This window comes from Acanthaster planci, linkage group LG16, assembly GCF_054643075.1.
Source record: "Acanthaster planci isolate LZ-2023a linkage group LG16, COTS_SCS, whole genome shotgun sequence".
In the NCBI taxonomy this organism is placed as follows: domain Eukaryota; kingdom Metazoa; phylum Echinodermata; class Asteroidea; order Valvatida; family Acanthasteridae; genus Acanthaster; species Acanthaster planci.
In genome coordinates, this window is record NC_141792.1 from 9,373,866 (window position 1) to 9,394,995 (window position 21,130).

The 21,130-nt window shown below is 41.3% G+C and overlaps 2 protein-coding genes across 6 annotated transcripts; one reads left to right on the forward strand and one right to left on the reverse strand.

Moving 5' to 3' along the window:
• Positions 1–1,026: 1,026 nt before the first annotated feature.
• On the forward strand, positions 1,027–11,572 carry LOC110982670 (alpha-2,8-sialyltransferase 8E-like). Of its 5 annotated transcripts, none has more exons than XM_022241259.2 (8): positions 1,027–1,858; positions 2,403–2,489; positions 5,367–5,486; positions 6,167–6,317; positions 6,844–6,956; positions 8,419–8,508; positions 9,393–9,538; positions 10,058–11,572. In XM_022241259.2, exons 1-8 carry the CDS (start codon positions 1,551–1,553, stop codon positions 10,306–10,308), a joined length of 1,266 nt encoding a protein of 421 aa, XP_022096951.2. In that variant the 5' UTR covers positions 1,027–1,550; the 3' UTR covers positions 10,309–11,572. The 5 variants fall into 5 exon arrangements, with proteins under 5 accessions (XP_022096951.2, XP_022096952.1, XP_022096949.2 ...); XM_022241257.2 differs by having other exon boundaries at positions 1,037–1,858; positions 9,294–9,538; XM_022241258.2 differs by lacking the exon at positions 2,403–2,489 and having other exon boundaries at positions 1,041–1,858; positions 9,294–9,538.
• On the reverse strand, positions 11,056–19,845 carry LOC110982671 (phospholipid scramblase 2-like). Its single transcript, XM_022241262.2, has 9 exons — positions 19,359–19,845; positions 18,301–18,448; positions 17,514–17,591; positions 16,877–16,953; positions 16,240–16,370; positions 15,592–15,712; positions 15,159–15,261; positions 13,694–13,752; positions 11,056–12,324 (listed from the first exon to the last, which is right to left on the reverse strand). Exons 1-9 carry the CDS (start codon positions 19,509–19,511, stop codon positions 12,274–12,276), a joined length of 921 nt encoding a protein of 306 aa, XP_022096954.2. The 5' UTR covers positions 19,512–19,845; the 3' UTR covers positions 11,056–12,273.
• Positions 19,846–21,130: the final 1,285 nt, after the last annotated feature.

Below are 21,130 nucleotides of genomic sequence, written 5' to 3' on the forward strand. Positions count from 1 at the left end.
AAGTCGATCACACTTAATTTACTGTTGTATAAATGCTGATGAACATGTACTGCACACGTGTACTGTACAGAGTAGGCCTATGTTTACTTATGATGCACAGAACGTTTCTTCTGGATGTACATGCCTGCTTTGATATCTCTTCTGTCGTATCCTCCGTGTTGTCCTTACAGACTATTTCAAGTTTCTAAATTGCATCTTTCATTGTTCTTGCTGTGTTGAAAGCAAAAACAAACAATGTTAATGTTAAAAATTTGAGTAAAATGTGACACGGTGGCAATTCAGTGGTTTGGACAAACTGTAACGTAACTAACCGTAACGTAACCAACCATGGTTTTTTGGAAAAACTGGAAATTGGAAATGACAGTCTGCCAACAGTTTGCTTCAAAATAATTACTATTTAGCAGGAAGTGACAAAACAAATAAATTTTGGTTTAGCTGTTTTTCCAAATAAGCAAACTTTTGATAAGCAGATGTGCATTTTTTTCATGTCCATTTATTTGTAACGTAACTAACCAAAAATAAAACTCCTGCCACATCTTACATAAAAAGCCTATTTTGTTTGCCTATTGAGGTGTTGCAGGTCTGGGTACCATGCATCTGTGGTACCTTATTCAGAATTATTAGGCAAGCTATATGGTAATAGAGCAGCTCCCAACATGCTGAGGAGCTGAAAAACTGTAACGAAACTATAACCGTACTACCGCTGTGTCAATTTAGTTAATACATGGGATTGTATGGGGCGGTGCATGACAGTGATAGCCATAATCGGGTCCTGTCTCCTGTAGCTACGGCTTTGAATTTTGATGAAAAGAGGCAGTGGCGAAGAGCCGTAAGCAGTGTTCGATACATGTACTTGTGCATGTCGTAGTCTCACATTGAAATCCTGCACCGCGCGTTGCCAACATTGAGTGTAACATAAACTGTTGAAAATATTTCTTGTAGGGGTTTTCCTGAAGAAATATACCACATATATTTGCAATGGACGTTTGTAAAGATACACACAATAACACCAAAAGTGTCATGTGACGCTAGCCATTTTACGCAGCATCGTCATTTGAAGCGAGTATCGATCCTTGACATATCATAAACTGATTCTTATCGACACCATTAAACTAAATCGGACTCGGAGCACATGTACACGGCAGTGAGAATTGCATAATGTGAACAGTACGCACGGTATGAATTGGTTTCTCCGAACGATCGATTCAGCGGAATACTCAGCCCTTCCCGCAATTGTCTGTGGAAGTCCAACGTTACGCTTGAATGCACTCCTTGGATACTTCAGTCAATAACCGAGGATTGTCTGCTATGTCACAGCATCATGTGTAGTGTTAGGTGTGCACAATACAATGATCACTAGTTGACTGTCCGTTGTTACGTCGTTGTATGTGGTCATAAGTACGGTAGTGACGGTATCCTGATCTGCAGTGTTTTCCGTTCGTAATCGGAGTCTATAGTCCACGCCACAAAGTTCAAAATACGCGTTGACAGGTGGCAGCCACCACTATGTAGTTCCTGGTTCACTGATTCACTCCAGTAAGACTCATAGCATGGCTGATAAGTCCTCGTCGTTCCGACCCTACCCCGCCAGGGCCTACGGGCAGCGAAGACATTCCGAACGCAATCGACACGTCTCTGCATCCAGCACAAAATTTGTAACCTGCGGTAATATATCTCGGTGGGTTGTGTTGCGGTGCAAACGAACGTTGCTGTACCGGGCCGTTTTTCTTGTCTGTGTTTTACCCATGATCGCAATTATAGCTGTACTCAGACCTACAGTGTACACTACACAGGTTGAACAGGAGAAAATTTCATTCAATTCGCAAGTGAAGGAATCAACGAGTAACAGCAGTTCAAGGTAAGAAGTTGCACTCACGTCTTCAGTGTGGAAAGGGTTTCCAATTAAATTTCAAAGCGCATAGTATTGAACCAAACAGGCATATTTATATCAAATCGTAATGACACCAGTGCGCCAAGATTTTTTGTGATTGCAATGTTTCCTAATGGGGGGTTAACGGTTGAAAAAATGTAAACGGCACCGTCCAAAATAAATTCCTTTTATTGTTTTTATTTTTAATGTCTTTAGGCTCATTCGCAAAATGTAGCTTTAAATGACACCCTAAAAGTTCATGATGCTGATGAGTGTTATCAATGACGTCATCATGACAACTGAGAGGTCGTTTTCAGTCGCTTCGTATCTTTTTTCACAATGGCATATCAGAGTTATAAAGCAGAGTCGCGTTTACTGCCTGTGCATGTTCAGTTGTAAGTTTTCAGATGGTAACAATTATATCCCATCCTCGATACAGTGTTCACGGGATTATTGACACTTATTCCCCGTGCGTGAGGTTACCGTACTCATCTTGTTTTTTTTTTTTTTCTTCTTCTAAATTCGACACCAGATCCTTCCAAAGTGGTGCAGATTTACATCTTAATAAGAGCAGTGTGAATGTAATACAACAAACAAAAGTTTCTCCAAGCTTTAACAGGTATGAGGAGATTTGTTGCAATCAGTCACTCTCGCGGTTCTCTCCATCAATTAGAATTTCTTTTCCAATCTCCTGTGAGTGTCTCAAGCCCCTATTTCACTGTTGCATTTGAACTCAAGATCGTTAGGGCACCCTTTCCTGTACCGAGTGCAGTCGAGAACTGTTGCCATTGCTGTCTATCGGTATCATCGCTTCCATTGCCGTTAAAATTTCACCATCATTCTCTCTTCACACACGACTTTCAAATATTTTCTACTTTTTTCCGTGCAACTTGCAAGAAAAACCTTGTGCAGTCCACGATCAAAGTATCGAGGCTAGCGGGACAGAAGTTTATTTTTAAAGGCTATCCACGGGCTCTGTGCTGCCAGGTTTGTTGTTATTGAGGTAGGTTATTACCGAAAGCTATGTGGGCAAAGGCAAACTCCTAAGCTTTGTAATCACGCCCAGTTGGGGCGGCCTCATCGCGATAACGGTTTCTATTTTCTGAAGGCGACTTTCGTCTTTCAGCAGGCACAAGCAGTGCATAATCAGCCTCCGAAATGGGGTTGTGCAATGATGCACATTTATTATCATAGACAACCGATTGACAGGAACAGGTTTACAATCAGCAGAAAAGAGGTTGCATACGACGCCATCGTTCGGAAAATAAACTATTTTGTTTTGCAATTATTCTCCCGTATGAGTTTCACCACTATAGGTTTTGTATGTACGTTCACCATGTAACATCGATTTTTAATGCCTTAGGGTAAAACAGAATACATACAGAAAATGTTATGCTGGAGTGTACCGGGTACCTGCCAGTGCTGAGATTGCCAATCTGAATTTAAAAAGAAGGAAATTCATAATAATGCCTTGCTATCAAGTGCTGCAGTGCCGATTGTTAGGCTTATATAACCTGAGAATCATATCATGTCACACCCAGTCTTCATATTGCAATACATCATATGAATGAAAACAAAGTAAAATCCAATAAAAACGGTTTCTAGCAACACTGCATAAAAATGTGCATGATTTAAGCCGTGACAAGCTGACATGTAAGTCTGACTGAAATAAAATATATAAGCACTATGCTTATGTAAAAATCAACAAGTTAAAAACCAAATATATAAAAATCACATATTAATGTTTGGTTTGAGCATCAGTTATTATACAATACTATGTTAACTTTGCCTATTTCCTTAATGTCTTTTTCTTTTCTTGATGAGAAATGCCTACTGAAGTACATGTATTTCTCACGAAATAGTTGCAGACTGTAGAGTGATAACTGAACATGTGCACCGTGCAAGTGCTCGATGCGCTACAACTTCTTCTATAAAATGCTTACCACTTTATGCTAGTTCGAAAAACCGGCCATGCATATTTAATCTCGTCACAGTCCTCAGTGTTGCCTTTTTGGCAACGTGTTTAGGAAAACGCTGGGGAAAAAAGAGTATAAAAATGCGAGCGGTGAATAAAAATATCTTCCACACCCCACGGACGTATATAAAAAACCTGGACTTGCAACGCCTTTGTATGAAAAAGAAGCCAACCAGCGACCATTTTACCGAGCCGAATACAAAGGCGTGGGTTGGCTCCCTACTATTGACGTCAGGAAGAACAAAGGCGGGCATTACCAGGAAAGCTTTGTATTCGGCTCGGTAAAATGGCTGCAAGTGGATTCAATGACTCTATAAGCTGATTAAGGGCATTGCGAGTCCAGATTTTATTATACACGTCCGTGCCACACCCACACAGTGTGATGGGTCTTGTAGCTGTCTCCCTCTGCACATTGCGCACGGTTCATTGGTTATAATAATCACGGTGGCTGGACTTCTTTCCACGCGTCGTCCTTTTGCACTCCGTTGTTGTAGTTAGCATGCAGAAAAGGGAAAGGCAATACAGCGGGCTTCATGTATCCCTGCATTCTTCAACGAGCAAATAAAATGGGCCAGTGTGTTATGCGGATCTGGATCGTGACAAGGGATCGGACGTTGATTTACTGACACTACAACCTGCTCATTGAAGACGAAGAACCAGCTTTGGGATCACCGATCGGGTTAGAGATCCGTGTACAGGCCCATAGAAAAATTGTGTAGGCCTACACCAATCCGGCAAATCCTGTTCTTTGGAGAGGGGATAATCCGAAGCAATTTGTTGTTGACACAAAGCTGCCAGCATGATTGAGGGCCTTCCTAGTATGCGATGATTGATAGTGATCAGATGCAGGGACCAGTGCATGTTCCAAAAGAGCTCCCCCATTATATGGCCACTGGCCAGGACTCTTATTTTACTTGCAAGACACCGGAAAGGCATGGTCCTGCCTAAGCGAAAAGCGTGGACTTTGTATTCCCCGCCGCAAATAAAATATGGACTATTTGCAATAGTGCGCCTCCAAGAGTTTACATAGCGTTGGCAAATCACGATGACCAAAATCTGTCCACCCAGGGTAGACTGATTCCGTGCGTTGTGATTGATCAACGCGTTGCAAACTCTTGGAGGCGCACTGTCGTGAATCGCCCGTATTGTCCTTTGTTCACCAAAATTAAAAAGAAATTGAAATGTAAAAATATTAATTAAGGAATGGTCCGTAGGAAATACTTGAGTTAAACAGAATATAACACTTTCATTGCTGTTTATCTATTTATAATGTATTTCCACCCACTGATTTTGCTGGTTGTTCTACCCTGACAGAACACGCATAAGCAAAACATCCACCCATTGCAATCTTCCAATCTATTGACTCTGCAAACTTTTTAATATACCCCTGTCATGAAGAGATATTCAGCTGCCATTCACCATTTTACACTCACATATTTTAGATGTATATTCCTTTATACCATTTATTAACGTTTTGAAACAAAGACTGAAAAAAATCTAACTTGTGATTGTGTCTTACAGGGTCTTTTCAAAGAAATACGCCATCCACTACCCCGAAAACAACAAAGAGTTCTTTATCTTCTTGCGTAACATCATGAATCGAAGTTGGGAGTTCAACCAAAATCACACAGAGGAATTTAGGTGAGGTCATTGTGGTAATCGTTGGTATGATAACGGATTCTGCCATTTCTTTTTGAAGTGTGAATTATGAGAATACATGCCAACTGCATTGGTATTACTTTTATCAAACTGGCGAGTACTGATATGTACGAACAAGGACGGACCCAGAACCAAACTTTCAGGGCGACTTGTTTTCGGGGGGTTAGGCAAAAAACTTGGAATTGTTTTCCATGTAACCTGTAATTGCCTTTCGTCTGGGGGAGGGGTGCGGCCACAAATTGTTGCTTTTTACACGCTCATGCAAGGAAGTATATAAAATAAGTTAAAACTTAATTTGTGCCTTTTTTATGGAACCTTTCTTTTTCCCCTTCTTTTAATGGAGGATGGCCCCATCCTGCCCTTCTTATAAAACGTTAACGGGACTGAAACCTCGCTTTTTCTCTAAAAACTTTGATTTCCCATCGGCACCAGCTAGAGGCTTATATATCTCTTCACCTTCTATCATCTGAGTAAATTAAGTCTCCAGCTCCACATGATAATACATAATGACCCCCATTAGCCCTTAGCCTTTGTCGTGGCAGAAACATGCGGTTTAAATGATTGAACAAAGTACGAGCGCCCGAGTCAAAGTTTCCAATCCTTAGTGTTCTCATCAACTTTTCTTGTACTCTTCACTCATGGCGCCATTTTTTTTTCAATAGGAAAGATCTACAGGCCGCTTTGGGGAACAAGGGCAAGCTGGATAAGTTCATTCTGACCAAACAAAACACGAAGGTCGGACAGCGTGTCAGCTTTCTGAGTAATGGCGGTTCCATGAAGATCAGTAAGCCGTTTTGGCAATCTCTAGCCAGTGTAAGTGAGCACACTTGTTGTGTAAGCCGAGAAAACGGTGATGTTCGTGCCCGACGCAACATAACCTCATAAATTGTGTCACGGTGCCAACAGAGTTGTGGAAGCAGACTTTAGCCAGTGATCTGCTCCTATTCTCCACACGTTTCGTTTCTTTTACGACGGTCGAAAAGCATAAAATTGCAACAATGTCTGTAACAGAACAAATGTGCCCTTTCGCACTGTACTACTCATTCAGTGCATTCAGCAATAAGCAGAATTGAATAGCCAACTTGTGTTTTTATCCAAATCGTGTTACTCTTTTGATGGGATTTCTTTCTTGGACACCACAATCGACCTGTCAACTTAAGAATTATAAATAGCAAAACAAACGTCACGTGATTTTTTCGTTCCTGAATCGTAGAAAGTGGTCAGATATAACACACGGTTGGACATGTTGGAAAATCCATACGATAGATTTGTTTGCAGATCAACTTTATTCTCTGCAGTGAAACTAGTTAATGTTTTATGTGGGGTTATTTGTGCACAGGACACGTTGTACAGACCAGGGCTATTCAAAAGGTGTAGTGTAGTTGGTTCCAGTGGTATTCTTAATGGTTCTGGATGCGGAGGCACCATAGACAAAGGAGACTTTATTTTCAGGTAAATCTTATCTCTTGAGATATCTGTGTGGTGATGCTATGAATTAGCTATTATTCAGCTGATTTATCAGATGCTTAGTTCGTTGGCCCACAACTGTCACGGCAAAAGCAAAAGCGCCACCGCAAAAACAAACGCACCACGGCAGAAGCAAAAGCGCCAAGGCAAGAGCAAAAGCTCCAAACCAAAAGTGTAAAGGGAAGGGACTTAATCATACATGTCACCTCTAAGTGTGAAGTTTGGTGGAGCAGAGTTAGGCCACCGCCATGAATTTCGGTGTTGTTTTTTTCAGGATTGTTTTCTTGAAAGAAATGTTTCTATGGCCAAGAAAGTAGCAAGGGAGGCCGGTCTGTGCAAACAAATTCAAGGATAAATCGGACGATATTATCCTTTCGCTAAACGGGGGGTCATTATTCCAAGAAGATTGCTGCCGTGCATTCGAAATTTATAAAAGGGAGGGGATGAGATTTGTCATCAGCATCAGTAGGGCCACTCCACACTCTTTTCGTACTGCTTCATGGACGCGGGGTCTATTCGCTGATGTATTTTAAGTAGGTTTATAGGTTTTTGCGACCAGCCTGGAAAGAAGTTTCGGTCGATGTCAGTTTTACACTGGTGGTGAAACATGCATATTTACATGAGCGTGTCCGAGCATAGAGGCCAGGATCGACATCCATGCCCACAGGAACCAAGCCTGTGTGTTTTGCTTTTGCCGTGACACTTTTGCTTTTGCCGTGACACTTTTGCTTTTGCCGTGGCGCTTTTGCATTTGCCGTGGCGCTTTTGCTTTTGCCGTGGCGCTTTTGCATTTGCCGTGGCGCTTTTGCATTTGCCGTGGCGCTTTTGCATTTGCCGTGGCACTTTTGCTGTGGCGCTTTTGCTTTTGCCGTGGCGCTTTTGCTTTTGCCGTGGCACTTTTGCTGTGGCGCTTTTGCTTTTGCCGTGGCGCTTTTGCTTTTGCCGTGACAGTTGTGGGCAACCGTAGTTTACAACAACATGGTACGGAGAAAGAAAAATACATGTGATATGTATCCACGAGTGAGGTCATGAAGATACACTTTGTATGGAGAATCGAGTGGATGACTAAGAATTGCTCTCAGTGATCACACCATCACACTGGAGCTTACACTATCAGAACTTCAAGGTCGTCATCGTTTAAACAAAAAACCATTCATTCTTGTAAAGGACAATTTGTTTAGCAAAACTAAATAGGCGTGCTGATCCTATCATTCAAATGGGAGCCACTCTTTGGCCATTCTTGAGAAAGAGTATATTTAAGATTAGACTGTTAACTTTTGCATCTCATCTAGAAATGTTCCCATAATGCACTGTTGTCAGGGTTTTTGCTCTACCTTTGTTCTTACCTGAGTCAATAAGCCATGACCCCTTTAGCTCAATACTGTAAGAAAATCTGTCGTATGTCCAACTCAGACATGTCTTTTGCTTTTTTCAATTCGGTCCGTAGATTCAATTTAGCTGACGTTCAGAACTACACAGAGGATGTTGGACGTAAAACAAACTTCACGACTCTTAACCCTTCATTCATATATGAAAAGTAAGTTGTTGATCCTCGTGTCAGAAACTGTCTTCTACGGTGTCCCGATGTAAGAACACTTTGTCTGCATGGTGGCAAATAACATTCACTGCTCGAGGTTCTGTATTGTGATCTTTCAGTCTTGCATCTTTGCAGGGTTGGAAAGTTGCCCTTTTAAACCTATTTGATGTCGACGTGGAACTATTCTTCTTTATATGAAGCAAGATATGAGACGGAAAGAAACCCCCCGCCCGCTTTGTGTTGGTCATTGTTTCACTGGAATCTAAGGAATTTTTTTTCAGACATCAAGGGGGGATGTCCTAGATAACAATAGTCTAGAGTGCGTATAGCGATTGGACATTTTTTTTTTTTGGGGGGGGAGTACCCCTCGGTCTCATTTCTCGATAGATATGTTTCCCTTCGTTAATTATGAGGTCCTGAATGATAAGGTCTTCGCTAAAACAATCCGTCAGAGCTAGGTATCGTCCAACGACTGATTAATGTCGTTTTGGTTTTCTTTTCTTCGTTATTGGGCGCACACTAATTGCCTGAGAGTTTTTTCACTGGTGACAATTCACAGGAAAGCCGATGTTTCACGGCTAGTGCATTGTTGTCTACATGTGAATCATACCAAAGTTGCAGCCATAAAAGACCCTATTCGCAATGCGGCATGAGATTACAGATGACAAACCGCAAAAGAATGTGACTGACAGACTGACAAAAATTTCTCTTTTTTCAATACTACCAATTAAATTCCTAGAAGTAACAAATGAAAAAAACTCCTGTCGTAAATTTTCACGGTACAGATTAAATTCGCTGACGAAAAGGGCCGACCAGGCGAAGTTTACAGGTATTCTGAAGCAGTTTGAGGGTAGTCATCTCTGGCTGCCATTGTTTGCCTTCAGATGGAAATACCGAATCCTGGTCAAAGCGGCCAATTTTGCACAGACGTCTAAACACGTACAGCCAATTTATGGCCACCCCGAGCACTACAGCACCGTGGCAAGTCTCTGGCAGGAGACGTTGAATGGAACATACAGGACATCTACAGGTGAGAGGAAATGTTGGATTTTTACTTCCTCTCCAAAACGTTCCTCGATAAATATGGAGGTAAAACATCTGATGTACCTCTGTACAGAATCAAAAGCCATGAGCTTTCAAATCTTATTCCTTATGGTTACTCCGATGCTAAGGTATGAATTGGGGAAACATCTCGAGGTAAATTGGCATGGGAAGCAGTAATTGCATTCACTAAATTTGTCCGGGGAACCGTGAAAGGGGGGTTGACGTCGGTCAAAATATTGCCCAGCCACGGGGAGTTGAAAAGCAGGACTAGGGGGCTGACAGGATATGACACGAGGGGCGCTGTTCATCATGCAGATGGTGAATCACAAACTTGACCCTTCCTTTTTATTTACTTCCATTTTCAGGGCTATTGAATACATTTGGTTGCTTGGAAATAAAAAAAATCTCGAAATCCGCCTCTATCAGTTTGTTTTGATGTCCTGGTAACATTTGAGAAAAACACAAAACCAATAAGCATTGTTTGTATGCTTTCTTACCTTATCAGGTCTTCATGTTATCTCGTCAATTATTGACTTGTGCGACCGGATTGACATCTACGGTTTCTGGCCTTTCCCAACTTTTCTTGATGGCAATGCTGTGGCCTACCACTACCACAACAAAGTCAATGGTACTGCGGGTGCCCACAGTTTCGTTAAAGAGTTTAAAGCGCTGGTGCTGTTGCACGAGCGTGGTATAATTCGTTTGCACTTAGGTTCCTGTTCACACAAAAATCCTTCATGGGAGAAACGTCCATAGCAAGTGCGAGAAGATTGCAATTTTGTTTACAATGCCGTCGGTCTCATAACGTGCTCTTGGCCAACCTGCTTAAGAAAAAACAAAAGTTGTCAAACTTGGGAAGTTACTTGATTTCTTTTTTAATACCTGAGTATCCAAAGCCTCTTTAAGTCATGCACTGGAATATTACATGTCACATTTAACCCACTGACTCGTGAGAAATCAGCTTGCAGGGTATTTTCGTCTTCTACCTCAGACAACGATATTGAGCGGAGGCGTAACGATCTGTTGTCATAAGTTGAATTTCTCGAATATGTGCAGAATGTAATGCGCTGTACGTTGAAAGAAAGTGTTGTATTTAGTTCGTCATACCTTCATGCCGTTAACTTTACGAACTCTCCGGGTACATTGTACGCGTATTAAACGCAAGGACCTTAACTTGTTCATTATGATGGGAAATAATTTGTCTTTAATGTCATCTTTATATCTCCATATAATATACACGTATATTTTTGCTCGCCTTTGGTGGTTTTAGTGGAAGACATTCATTGATAAAAGTAACATGTTTACTTGCCGCTAATTGCTGCTTTTTAGTTTTTTTATTGTGTTGCAGGCCAACTACCCTACCTTTTTAAGTTGCTTGTTCATAGTTTTAATAATGCACCATGAACACGTTTTCTGAAGAGAAATGTTCTCAGTCGAAGATCTTAAACTATTGATTACGGAATAAGAGCACAGGTAATGACAACAGGCAAATGGAACAAAATATGAAGCCACAGTAATGTTTTAATGTTTCTTTCCATAATCAGTCTCACAAATTACAAAGCACTTCCAAACACTTCGGAAGGTTTTCAAACTATAGAGGTAGGGAAGAACAGGCAATTTAAATCATAATATTGGCCCTTGCGCAGTACACACGATGCCACCAAAATTACCAATGCAACAGCCAAGCTCGTCGTATTAAAATGTTAAGTGTCGGTCTGTTCATGGATACAACTGCTTTTATTTAGGTTCTTTATGGATTTCAGTGTCGTATTCATACTCAGATATCATGAGGAAACACGTTTATAGCGCAATGTTGTTATTGTGAGCCATTCGTGAAAATTTTGATAAAAGTTTATTTATATACATGTGTTACTGTAAATATTTATCAAACAAAACCATGCCTACCTTATTAACCACTGTTTATGTAATTTGTGGCAGAAGCGACGATCATAAAAGTCTTTCCAAAACAGATGAAACTGTTTGTCAACTACCGATTAAAGCGAATCTGAGGGCAATCTAAGTGGCCGCAGCTTTGGTGCATGGAGTCGGAATTTATTTATCTAATCTTGAAGTAGGTTTATAAAAATGCGTTTTCTCTCAGAACGATCTCTCAAAATGTAGGATTAAACCTGATAACCATTTAAACACTCCTCCCTTGCAGATAGCGTGCTTGCAGACGATCATTCTCGGGTAGTTTGGCATTTAAGAACAAGAATTACGAATGTGTTTTGAATCCCTAAACAACTAGGTAGATTCTTTACAAACATAAACCTCCAATACACAGTGTACAGTTGATTAATTTATCACTGACTAACTTTAATTGCGATTGAAAACGTGGTGCTAATGATATCAAACACCGTGAAGCACTTGTTAAGATCAACTGGGGTTTCTTTCTTTCAGTTTTTGAATAGGATCTTCATGATTGGTTTATTATATACCCTTTGAAAGATTTTTCTTCACCCTTTTGAGGCGCTTTAGGCATATGCTTTACCACCGAACGAAGCCTTGTCCATTACACTCTACCCATTAATCTGTTTCAACATAAAGAGACGAAAATCTAACCAATTATTGATGCTTCATATACGCATGGTGAGTGACTAATACAATGGGCATTTCGATGCACACGAAAGCTGCGGAATTGGACATGTGACGTGACACGTAACGAGATTTTAGGCTTTTGCTGCTGGGGGGGTTGACCAGCAGTCTCTCGATACTGACATCTCAGTGGTGGCGTTCGTTAGTGTCCTTTTTCCTCTCGAAATACATGAAGTCCTTCGCATAAAAACAAATCAGAAAAACGACGATGATGAGCAATTCCCCGAAGGGAGTCAGATTACGCTGTAGGCCCACGGACGTATATAAAAAAAACCTGGACTTGCAACGCCTTTGTATGAAAAAGAAGCCAACCAGCGGCCATTTTACCGAGCCGAATACAAAGGCGTGGGTTGGCTCCCTACTATTGACGTCAGGAAGAACAAAGGCGGGCATTACCAGGAAAGCTTTGTATTCGGCTCGGTAAAATGGCTGCGAGTGGATTCAATGACTCTATAAGCTGATTAAGGGCATTGCGAGTCCAGATTTTATTATACACGTCCGTGTGTAGGCCGTGGTTGCTGTTCTGGTTGATTGGGCTTCAGTTTTAAGATGGGTTAGGGTAGGCTTTAATTGTTACGTTTTGTCCTTATCGCATTGCTTGTTGTAAAGTATAATGACGAAAGTTCTAAAGCACTAACCCCTAATGCCACAATGGCGCCATAGTGCAGTCTAAAACGCCGTTACGACCGGAATCGCGCGCCCAAAACTGTTACACCTACATACGTATGCACGTTCAATTTCCAAATAAGGTATGTCACTGCTAACATTCTTTACAAAGCCGTTATAGGAAGTAAGCAGTCACTTCCTCCCCCTCACCCCCCCCAAAAAAAAACAAGTGAATAAGTTTAACAAAAAGAGGCGAACATAATTCTAAAAATGAAGACAGATGAAAATCATGGAAATCACTAATTTGCTTGGAAAAAAACCTCATAATTGACCCTATTCGCACTGTCAGCGCTTTATCAATTCTTAATCGTATCCTGTTTTATGCCACTATGGGAACAAGCAGTTTGCCTCTCTCTGGGCAAAAACCTGGCAACACCTCTATTCTCTTTCTGTCATTCCTATATTTGGTTCAAAGTAAACTTTCTTTCCGTTTATGTGAATTGGTACCTTGCAGTTCAAGGAAATAGTCTTCAATTTGGAAAAAAAAACTTGCAGTAACAGATTTCCCTTTGTGTTTTTAATTCTCAACTGAGGTTGCCAAACTTTTACCAGTGTAGTATATTCAAGTCCGCATACATTTCCCCACCTTTTGTGAAAGCGGAAAGTGAAAATATTGACCCTATGGTGCTTGCTTAACTTTGCATGTAAGACAGGTCCAGCAAATTGAGTCATGTTTGGCAATGAATCATGGGCAGGTTTTTTGCAAGCGGTAATCATATTCCACTTTTCAAATGTCGTAAGCTTCATTAAAGGATGTTGTATAACATACAGAGAGATCTGACCAAGAGGAAATAAACAAAACCAAATTTTGTCTTCGAGCTCTCAGCTCCAACACTTGAGGAGTGCACTGATAAACAAATCGATAATACAATTGACTTACGATCAGGAAGACGGCACCCAGCAAACAAGCCTTCATATCCACAGAAAGGTCCAAAGGAACTGCAAAACATGGAGTAATTTACAGACTGATCGTATTAGGTTAGGTTAAATTAGAAATGAAGTTCAAAAGTAATCCAATATGTCTCCTTGAAACAATTGGCACAAATTCCCGTGGCAAGATTTAAATCTACATTTTACACTGTATATTTAATTAGTGAGATCTTAAGGTTAAAAAAAATTATTCCGCGTCCACCTCTTCCACATTTTCTAGGTACTTGGTATGGAGGGAATTGTTTTTTTCATTTTATGGATAGAGCATAGGAGGTGATCCTAGCGCTATACGTGGATCGCTTACGTTGGCTTGACAGAAAGCCTCAACAAAGGGGGTGTGCTGAAGCATGTTCATGAATCTGAAAAAGTATTCACTGTCCGTTGGTATGATGCAGCCTTTTTCACGTGCAAACATTTATTTTAATATTTATTTTTTAATTATTGGTGAGTAAATAAAAACAAAATCCAAGTCATTGACATAATTATTTTAGGTCAGATGGGGACGCGAAAGAAGTAAGTTTTTATTTGGCCAAAATAGGGGCGAGTCACAGTTCGCTCATCATCTAGCACCCCAACAGGGCGCTGAGAAGGGCTCACGACCTTGCACAGATTTTAGTGAAGGAAATGCGTCACACAGGGTCACATTTAACGACGCACAGAGCACTGTGGGTAAATTTCTGCCAAGCAGGTGAGCTTGGTCAATTTGTTACACAAGTGGCGGTTATCAATTCCATATGTGTTCTTTATCTTCCTCATTGCTGAAAATATTCCCACATCATTTTATTCGTTGATCCAAAATAGATCAAGATAACCAGTGATTTGATAAAGACACGTGATCAGTGATACTTGGTGAGAAGATAAATTACCACACTGTGATTGTACCAAGGTCATGTTTTTGTCATATAGCCAAATATTGCCACTGGCAAACCCCAAAAAATGTAAATAATGCTTCGCTCAGAGGAAGTGATAACCTCGCGGTCACAGGTAGTGCACGATGCAGCCAATCACAGTGCAAAGCCGTCAGCTGTCCTCAGCGCCCTGTTCAGGCAATGGGTGATGACGAGCGAATATTCACAGTAAAGTGCGCCACAAAGAAGTTGCCACAGAGAGGCCATTTTTCAAGTTTATGATAGACGTAAGCATGAACGCCTCGCCGCGACTTGCTTTTTGCCTATGTCAGTACACAACTTAACACATTGACACATGTTTTTTCAATAGAGAGAATGACTACTCGTTCAAGCTACTACACGAAATACACCTCTTCCCTGATGAACATAGGGAGGAACTCAATGTCTCCGTAGCGTGCGCAGCAGGCAAATATAATTCTTCGGCCACTCCCACAATGCACTGCAAAAGCTCGAAAAACCTCTTGGGGTGCAGTGTATTGTGAATCACCTGTATTCTGGTGTACTTACAGTTGACGTTGAAATTATCTGCCTTGGTAAAGGCTTCCTTTACGAATCCACCCCACTGCTTGCTTAGCTTGCCAACCTCTATGTTTGAATCTTCATTCATGACCTTAAAATATAAATTGGCTTGCGGTGATTAATTAAGATACCACGTATTCCAGATTCAATAATGCCAAATTCGATGTCATTTTGATAGTCAAAATGAATGCTCAGTTTATGTGTGGGTGAAGTAAGTAATTATAAACTGCCACTCGGTGATTCAAATTACAAAAAATAATTCCCGAGAAATAAAGCCTCCTCATCGCATTTCAATTTTCTGAAATGTTGGCCTAAAAACATGATAGTTACCACTAATTACCAATTCAACCACTTTCAGAATAAGGCATGGGCTGCTACATCGTGCACAAAATTACTTGACAAAGGGGTGAATGTTACTTACGTCAAAGTCGATGTCACCAGTACAGCAAACATTCTGGCAAAACCAGAAGGGGCCAAGGATCTTCAACACGGGCTCCTTAGCCACGTTCAAAAGGTCGAAGTTAGGATACCACCAGCTTTGCCTAGGATAGACCGACGTGGAACATAAAGGAGCTTACTATTACATCCCAATCCCTCGGGAACTAAATTCTGTTCCGCGGTTGAAGACAGCCCCAGTAGGTCGGTTGGATTTCCACTGTAAAACCCAACCTCATTACCCGTCCCAACATCTGACACTTTGTTGTGAAGCTCTGCCCATTGGCCCAACTCAAGCCTTACCCAAAATGGCCACGGAGTTGATAAAAACCCAACAACCCCCCAACGCACACACACACTTCCAACGAAAATAGTCATTTCCGTCTGCCATTGTTTGTTAATCACTCCCTTTTTTCATGCTTGTAGACCGTCAAATGCGTAGAATATGGAAAGCAGAGCGTCAGCCTGTTACGTCAGAACGTCAGCCGCTTCAAAGAGAAAACCGTTGGTGGAGTTTATATACATAAGAATTCGAATGACCTCTCAAAGCTTGCTGTATTGTAAGACTTCATAGCATCTATTTTGGGGGTGTATGAAAAATAAAAGTCTTGAGGTCTATGTATTGGTGTCTTACGCCTGTCTGACGTAGCCGATGACATTACCGACCGGTGCCTCAACAGCAATGTCCATGGCACAGCAGTCAGCATTAGCGCACCAGCAGCAGCCCCCGCAAATCTTCAACTCGCGACTAATCCGAAGCACTTCCTACAACAACAAACACTGAAATTCTGATCACATCTCTAGAGTACCAAAGTGTGACGTCAGTGCAAACGATTGGTGTGCACGTGCGCGTGTTGGTTCATGCTCGGGTTCTCACAATAATGCATTGTACGCACCACTGGTATCCATCTGGAGATCAATGTGCGCGTGAGGTATTCACTTTGATACTGCATAGTAGGCCTATATGCCGTTTCTGTCAAAGATTTGGCCTGCCAACGTTTGAAGGCCTAAGTTTGCTAACCGCCTGTCAGTAAGTGACGAAAATAGAGCAAAGTGGAAGAAATCCCCCCCTTGTAAATATGTGCAATAGATTTGTTAGTTCATTCACAATATAAACCTCAAATACCGACGGGCATGTCTTAACGATAGACAGTGTTTCAACTGCGTTCCCCGTAGAAATGACCAACCAGTTCCTTTCCCTTTTAATAGCGATCTAGATTTCCCAGACAACGCTGTGCTTTGACAAAAAAAGAAGAAAAGAATATTCCGACCTGGTTCATGTTGTCAGTGACGTGCATGGTGAAACCACGTCTTGGACCGCAACAGATGCGTTCACAGAACTCCGACTCTGTTGGAGAAAAAAAATAAAGGAAAACAACGAACTCCGAACGTGTTTGCAGTTTTTGACCTGGCTCAACAGAACCTTCTTTTCTCTAACTGTGAGATCATAACTTTCAATAGCAATATATACACAAAGGTGTGCTTACTTAAAACGATAAAGCATGCAACACTGTAAGGCATACTGTATGTGTTGTATTTTCTTTGCAGGTCTGTATTCGTAAATCAAATAGGCGTATTAGATAGTTTGACTCCCTTCAGCATGTCTGCTATATAAAGGAAGAATTTTTCGGTTTGCAGGGTCAGTTGAATGTATCTTTCGGATAAACATCATGGCTACCTTATCGACCAATCTAGTATTTTAACTTGTTTTAGGCGTATATTTATCAATTTATCAATTAAGTGTTATTTTAATGGTTTATCCTTGCTGTTTTGTCGTTATTAATTGATTATCTAATATTTAAATTTTTTATTGTTAATTGCTTGTGTTTACTGGGCACCTTTAGAAAACAGTGATCCACTGAAAGGTTTTCCCAGGGTAAACAAGAAATAAATAAATGAATGAAATACCTTCGTGAGCAAAGTAGATCTGCTGACCTAGACTGTTCTTCACTTGGTATCGATTCTGTGTCTCAATATCCGTGACAACTAGGAAAGAACAATAAACTTGTTAATCCTCAAAAAGTGGTTGACCACGATAGAACAAGCAAACAATTATTTGATTTATATCAAAATATGTTGAACGAATTACAATGAAAGGGAATGTGCCAGCAGTGCACTTCGAGTACCTTCGTTTTGGCTTATACTTGTCATTTTCCCAAGATTCGACATGAGGTGTTCTTTAGAATGGGCAACTGAACGCGTGGGTTGAGTTCCACGCCAACTTCAGTAATTGCACCGCATCAGGCTTCTATGATGTGGGTGTGGGACATGCAAGGCAAACTACGAAACTTTCCATCTGTCCAGGAACGTGGAAGGTTGTAGGCCAGCGATTCAAGAGTTTGAACTACTTTTGAGTTTCCTACCTGGTAGTTTAAAAGGCGAAGACGGGAGTGGTGCCCAGGATTACTAGCTTGTTTTCTGTGTTACTCAGGTAAGATATGGGCCCTCCAGTAACACTATTTTAAAAATTACCCCACGGAACTTTTTTTCAGAAAGACTGTGAATGTACTTATTTTGGAAAGGTCTTCTCTAGAGAAAAGTAACCCCCCAAAAAACATTGAAATCAAAGAATGCTAAAGGAGGTTCATTCAATTTGTGCAAGGTCATTAACGATTTGTGAGCACTTTCCTTTCCCGTCAATGGCATTTTCTGTCTGATACAGCACAGTTAAATTTTTTCAAACATGCAAACTCACCCTCAAAAAGCTCCACCTGTTGATGGACGAGTAGCTGGTCGACCTGCGTCAGATATTCAAGACCTGGTGGACACCCGGGAACTGCTTGCGGGTGAGGCATCCATTGTATCTGCCCCAGCGGCGCAGGCGCAACAGATGGAGCCACCACCTACAGCAAAGAAACGAGAAAAACAACCGCCAGGGTCTGTAACTCTTGCGCTGAAATGCAAGTAAACAACACATATCCGCGGTATCTAAGCAAACACTGGCCTTTTGTGGACTTTAGCCCCGTAATAGGACGCAGGACTCAATTCCTCAAATATTCAAGTTGTATCCTGCTTGACCCACTTTAGGTACGAGATCCATCCTTCAAAAGAAACGGAGCTTCATTTCAAACGTACAATTTTGACAGAAAGTTTGAAAAACGTATTGTGCGTTAATTAAACGTAACGCAATTATATCCATACGGTGACTCTATATTGAGCCACTCCAGTTTCTGAGCAACGTTGAACTGGGTTACATTACTATATTTAGAATGCAGTATTGATTTGTCATTTTAAAGCATTTAAACAGTGCTCCAATCATTTTCATTCTAAGAGTCATTTCTACTGAAAAATTGCTTCTTCTTACGTTTTGACTTCGGCCAACCTGTTGCAAAATGAACGCTGCTGGGTGGCATCAGTAACACGTTTTGTTCCACAGGATGAGACAAACTTGGGACTGATATTTAGAGAAAAATCCGTTACCTTGTGGGCCGTACGTATTTGCACAATGCGCTACGCGCTGAAGTTCTAGCATTTTCAAGCAGCGGATTTCATCAATGCTTTGACAGTCTTTTTTCGGACTATGCGGCACCCCTCAAGCCGATGACGGGAAAAGATTGGTGCAAGTGACTGGTCACACTGCCACGTACATGTACATGTCCCATTTGGTATTGATCGGTTTTAAGGGTAAAAAGTGAAATTTATCGAAACAGAAGCTTCCATTGAAAGGTACTGTGGCGCATTTTAAAAGCCTATCAGTGAGCCTAGTGGGCTACTCCACATTTAGACAGATAGTTGTGCTCTATAGTAACTTACTGGCTGCATTCCACTAGCCTGGATCTGAGGCTGCTGTGGAGAGATGTAACCCTGCTGTGCACCAGCAGCAGGCGGGGCAAGTATGCCAGCCGCTGGCCCTCCATCCGGAACGGTACCAGCACCGAACGTCTGGTATTTCACATCAGAGGCCATTTTGCTTTTGAAATGAGAGAAGTACTTTTGCCGACTCAATGCGATGAATTTAAGTTATTTGGCTCCACACAGATTGGAGTTTAACGTCAAACTGAACTTTGGTCTGCACGACCGAACGAGCTCTTGCATTTCGGGTCATATTTACACTGACGTGTGAAACATCGGTTTGAAAAGAAGCTCCACCAAAAATATAACTCGTAAAATATGGCACTGACCGGAGTTCAAATCTTACGGCGTGAAGAAATATTTGCCTTATAATCCCTCTTTAATACATAATGTTGATCTCGTACAACCCTAACACTGCTCAGTCCTCCAACAGGTGAAGGGTTGAGGAGTGTTAGGGTTAAAGACTTGAGTCAAAAAGAGGCACCAGATCGTACGTCAATAAGGCACTAATTTCAACTGCATACGATGCATACGCGCTACTATTCATGATACTTTGAGAGCATGAGATGTGCCCGGAATATTTTGGGTGGGACTGGCAGTTTCACCTAGATTCAATTTTCAGAACAATTACATGCAGTTTTTTTTAATGGCGCCCTCTACCGTTACAGAAAGCAATCACGGGTTGTGTTTGCAACCCTTGTCTCCTGCAGTACATTGTGCGCGGAGACAAACCAATGCAAATCCAGTCTTGCGCTGAGGCTAGCATTAATTACCTACATAACTACGTGCTCCATTATACTCTCCACTTAGGTTCTGTTTACATTTCAATAATGATTGCAATATTGACTGATGAGCACCATGCAAAGCCATGCGTGGTTGAAGAAAAGTGGAAGTCTTGGAAATGGCATTACTTGTTTAAGAGAGTGACAGTGCGATTCGGTGCCTGGTACAGTTGACTGGGTGCCTTTCAGCATTTCACTTTCCGAAGGATAACTTATACAGGAGATTTCAGAACAATGTGCAGGGCATAATCCCTGGGGGTAATAATTATTTCACCGTAATCTAGCAGAAAACAACTGTCAAGTGGGATGTCATTGCAGTGAAAATGCCTTCCGGTGCTGCTAACAGGCGTTTCAGGCGGACAGGGCTTCCTATAATAAAGTAGGGCTAGTGGCATAATATGCCACTACTGTCTCTTGGGTTTTCGCTTCATGCAAAGGTCAAGTGCATCATGCAGTGGGCTAGGCGAGTACAGTCATGGAGAAAGGACAGCTTTACGAGCTGCTCGATGATCGTTTGCCACCCGTCCTTTTTTTCGAGGGCCTTTTACTGTTGAGTTACAGGTGCCATTAAGTTCGAACTTGCCCTGTACGTAGAAGAGACTGGACACTCTGATGGCATCACATGGCAGGCCACGTCATGTAGGGCTGCGTTTTTTAAGCCTTTAATCTATTCAGGTATAGGTCCAAAGAGGTTCAAATTTATTATATACCTAGACAGGGGCGTACATCTACACATGAAAATTGAAATCATATTCAGAAAAAGATCATCATACCAGTTGACGTCAAGTTATAAAGGTGAATTTTTGTATCTACAGTACCAATTCAAGGGTAAATGTAATCTGTGCAATATGTTAACAATAAGGGACACCATATCACAGGGAAACTTAAATTAACAACAGCCGAAACAGCTTATGAAATCGTTATGATTTCAGTTTTGGTAAAGAGATAAGG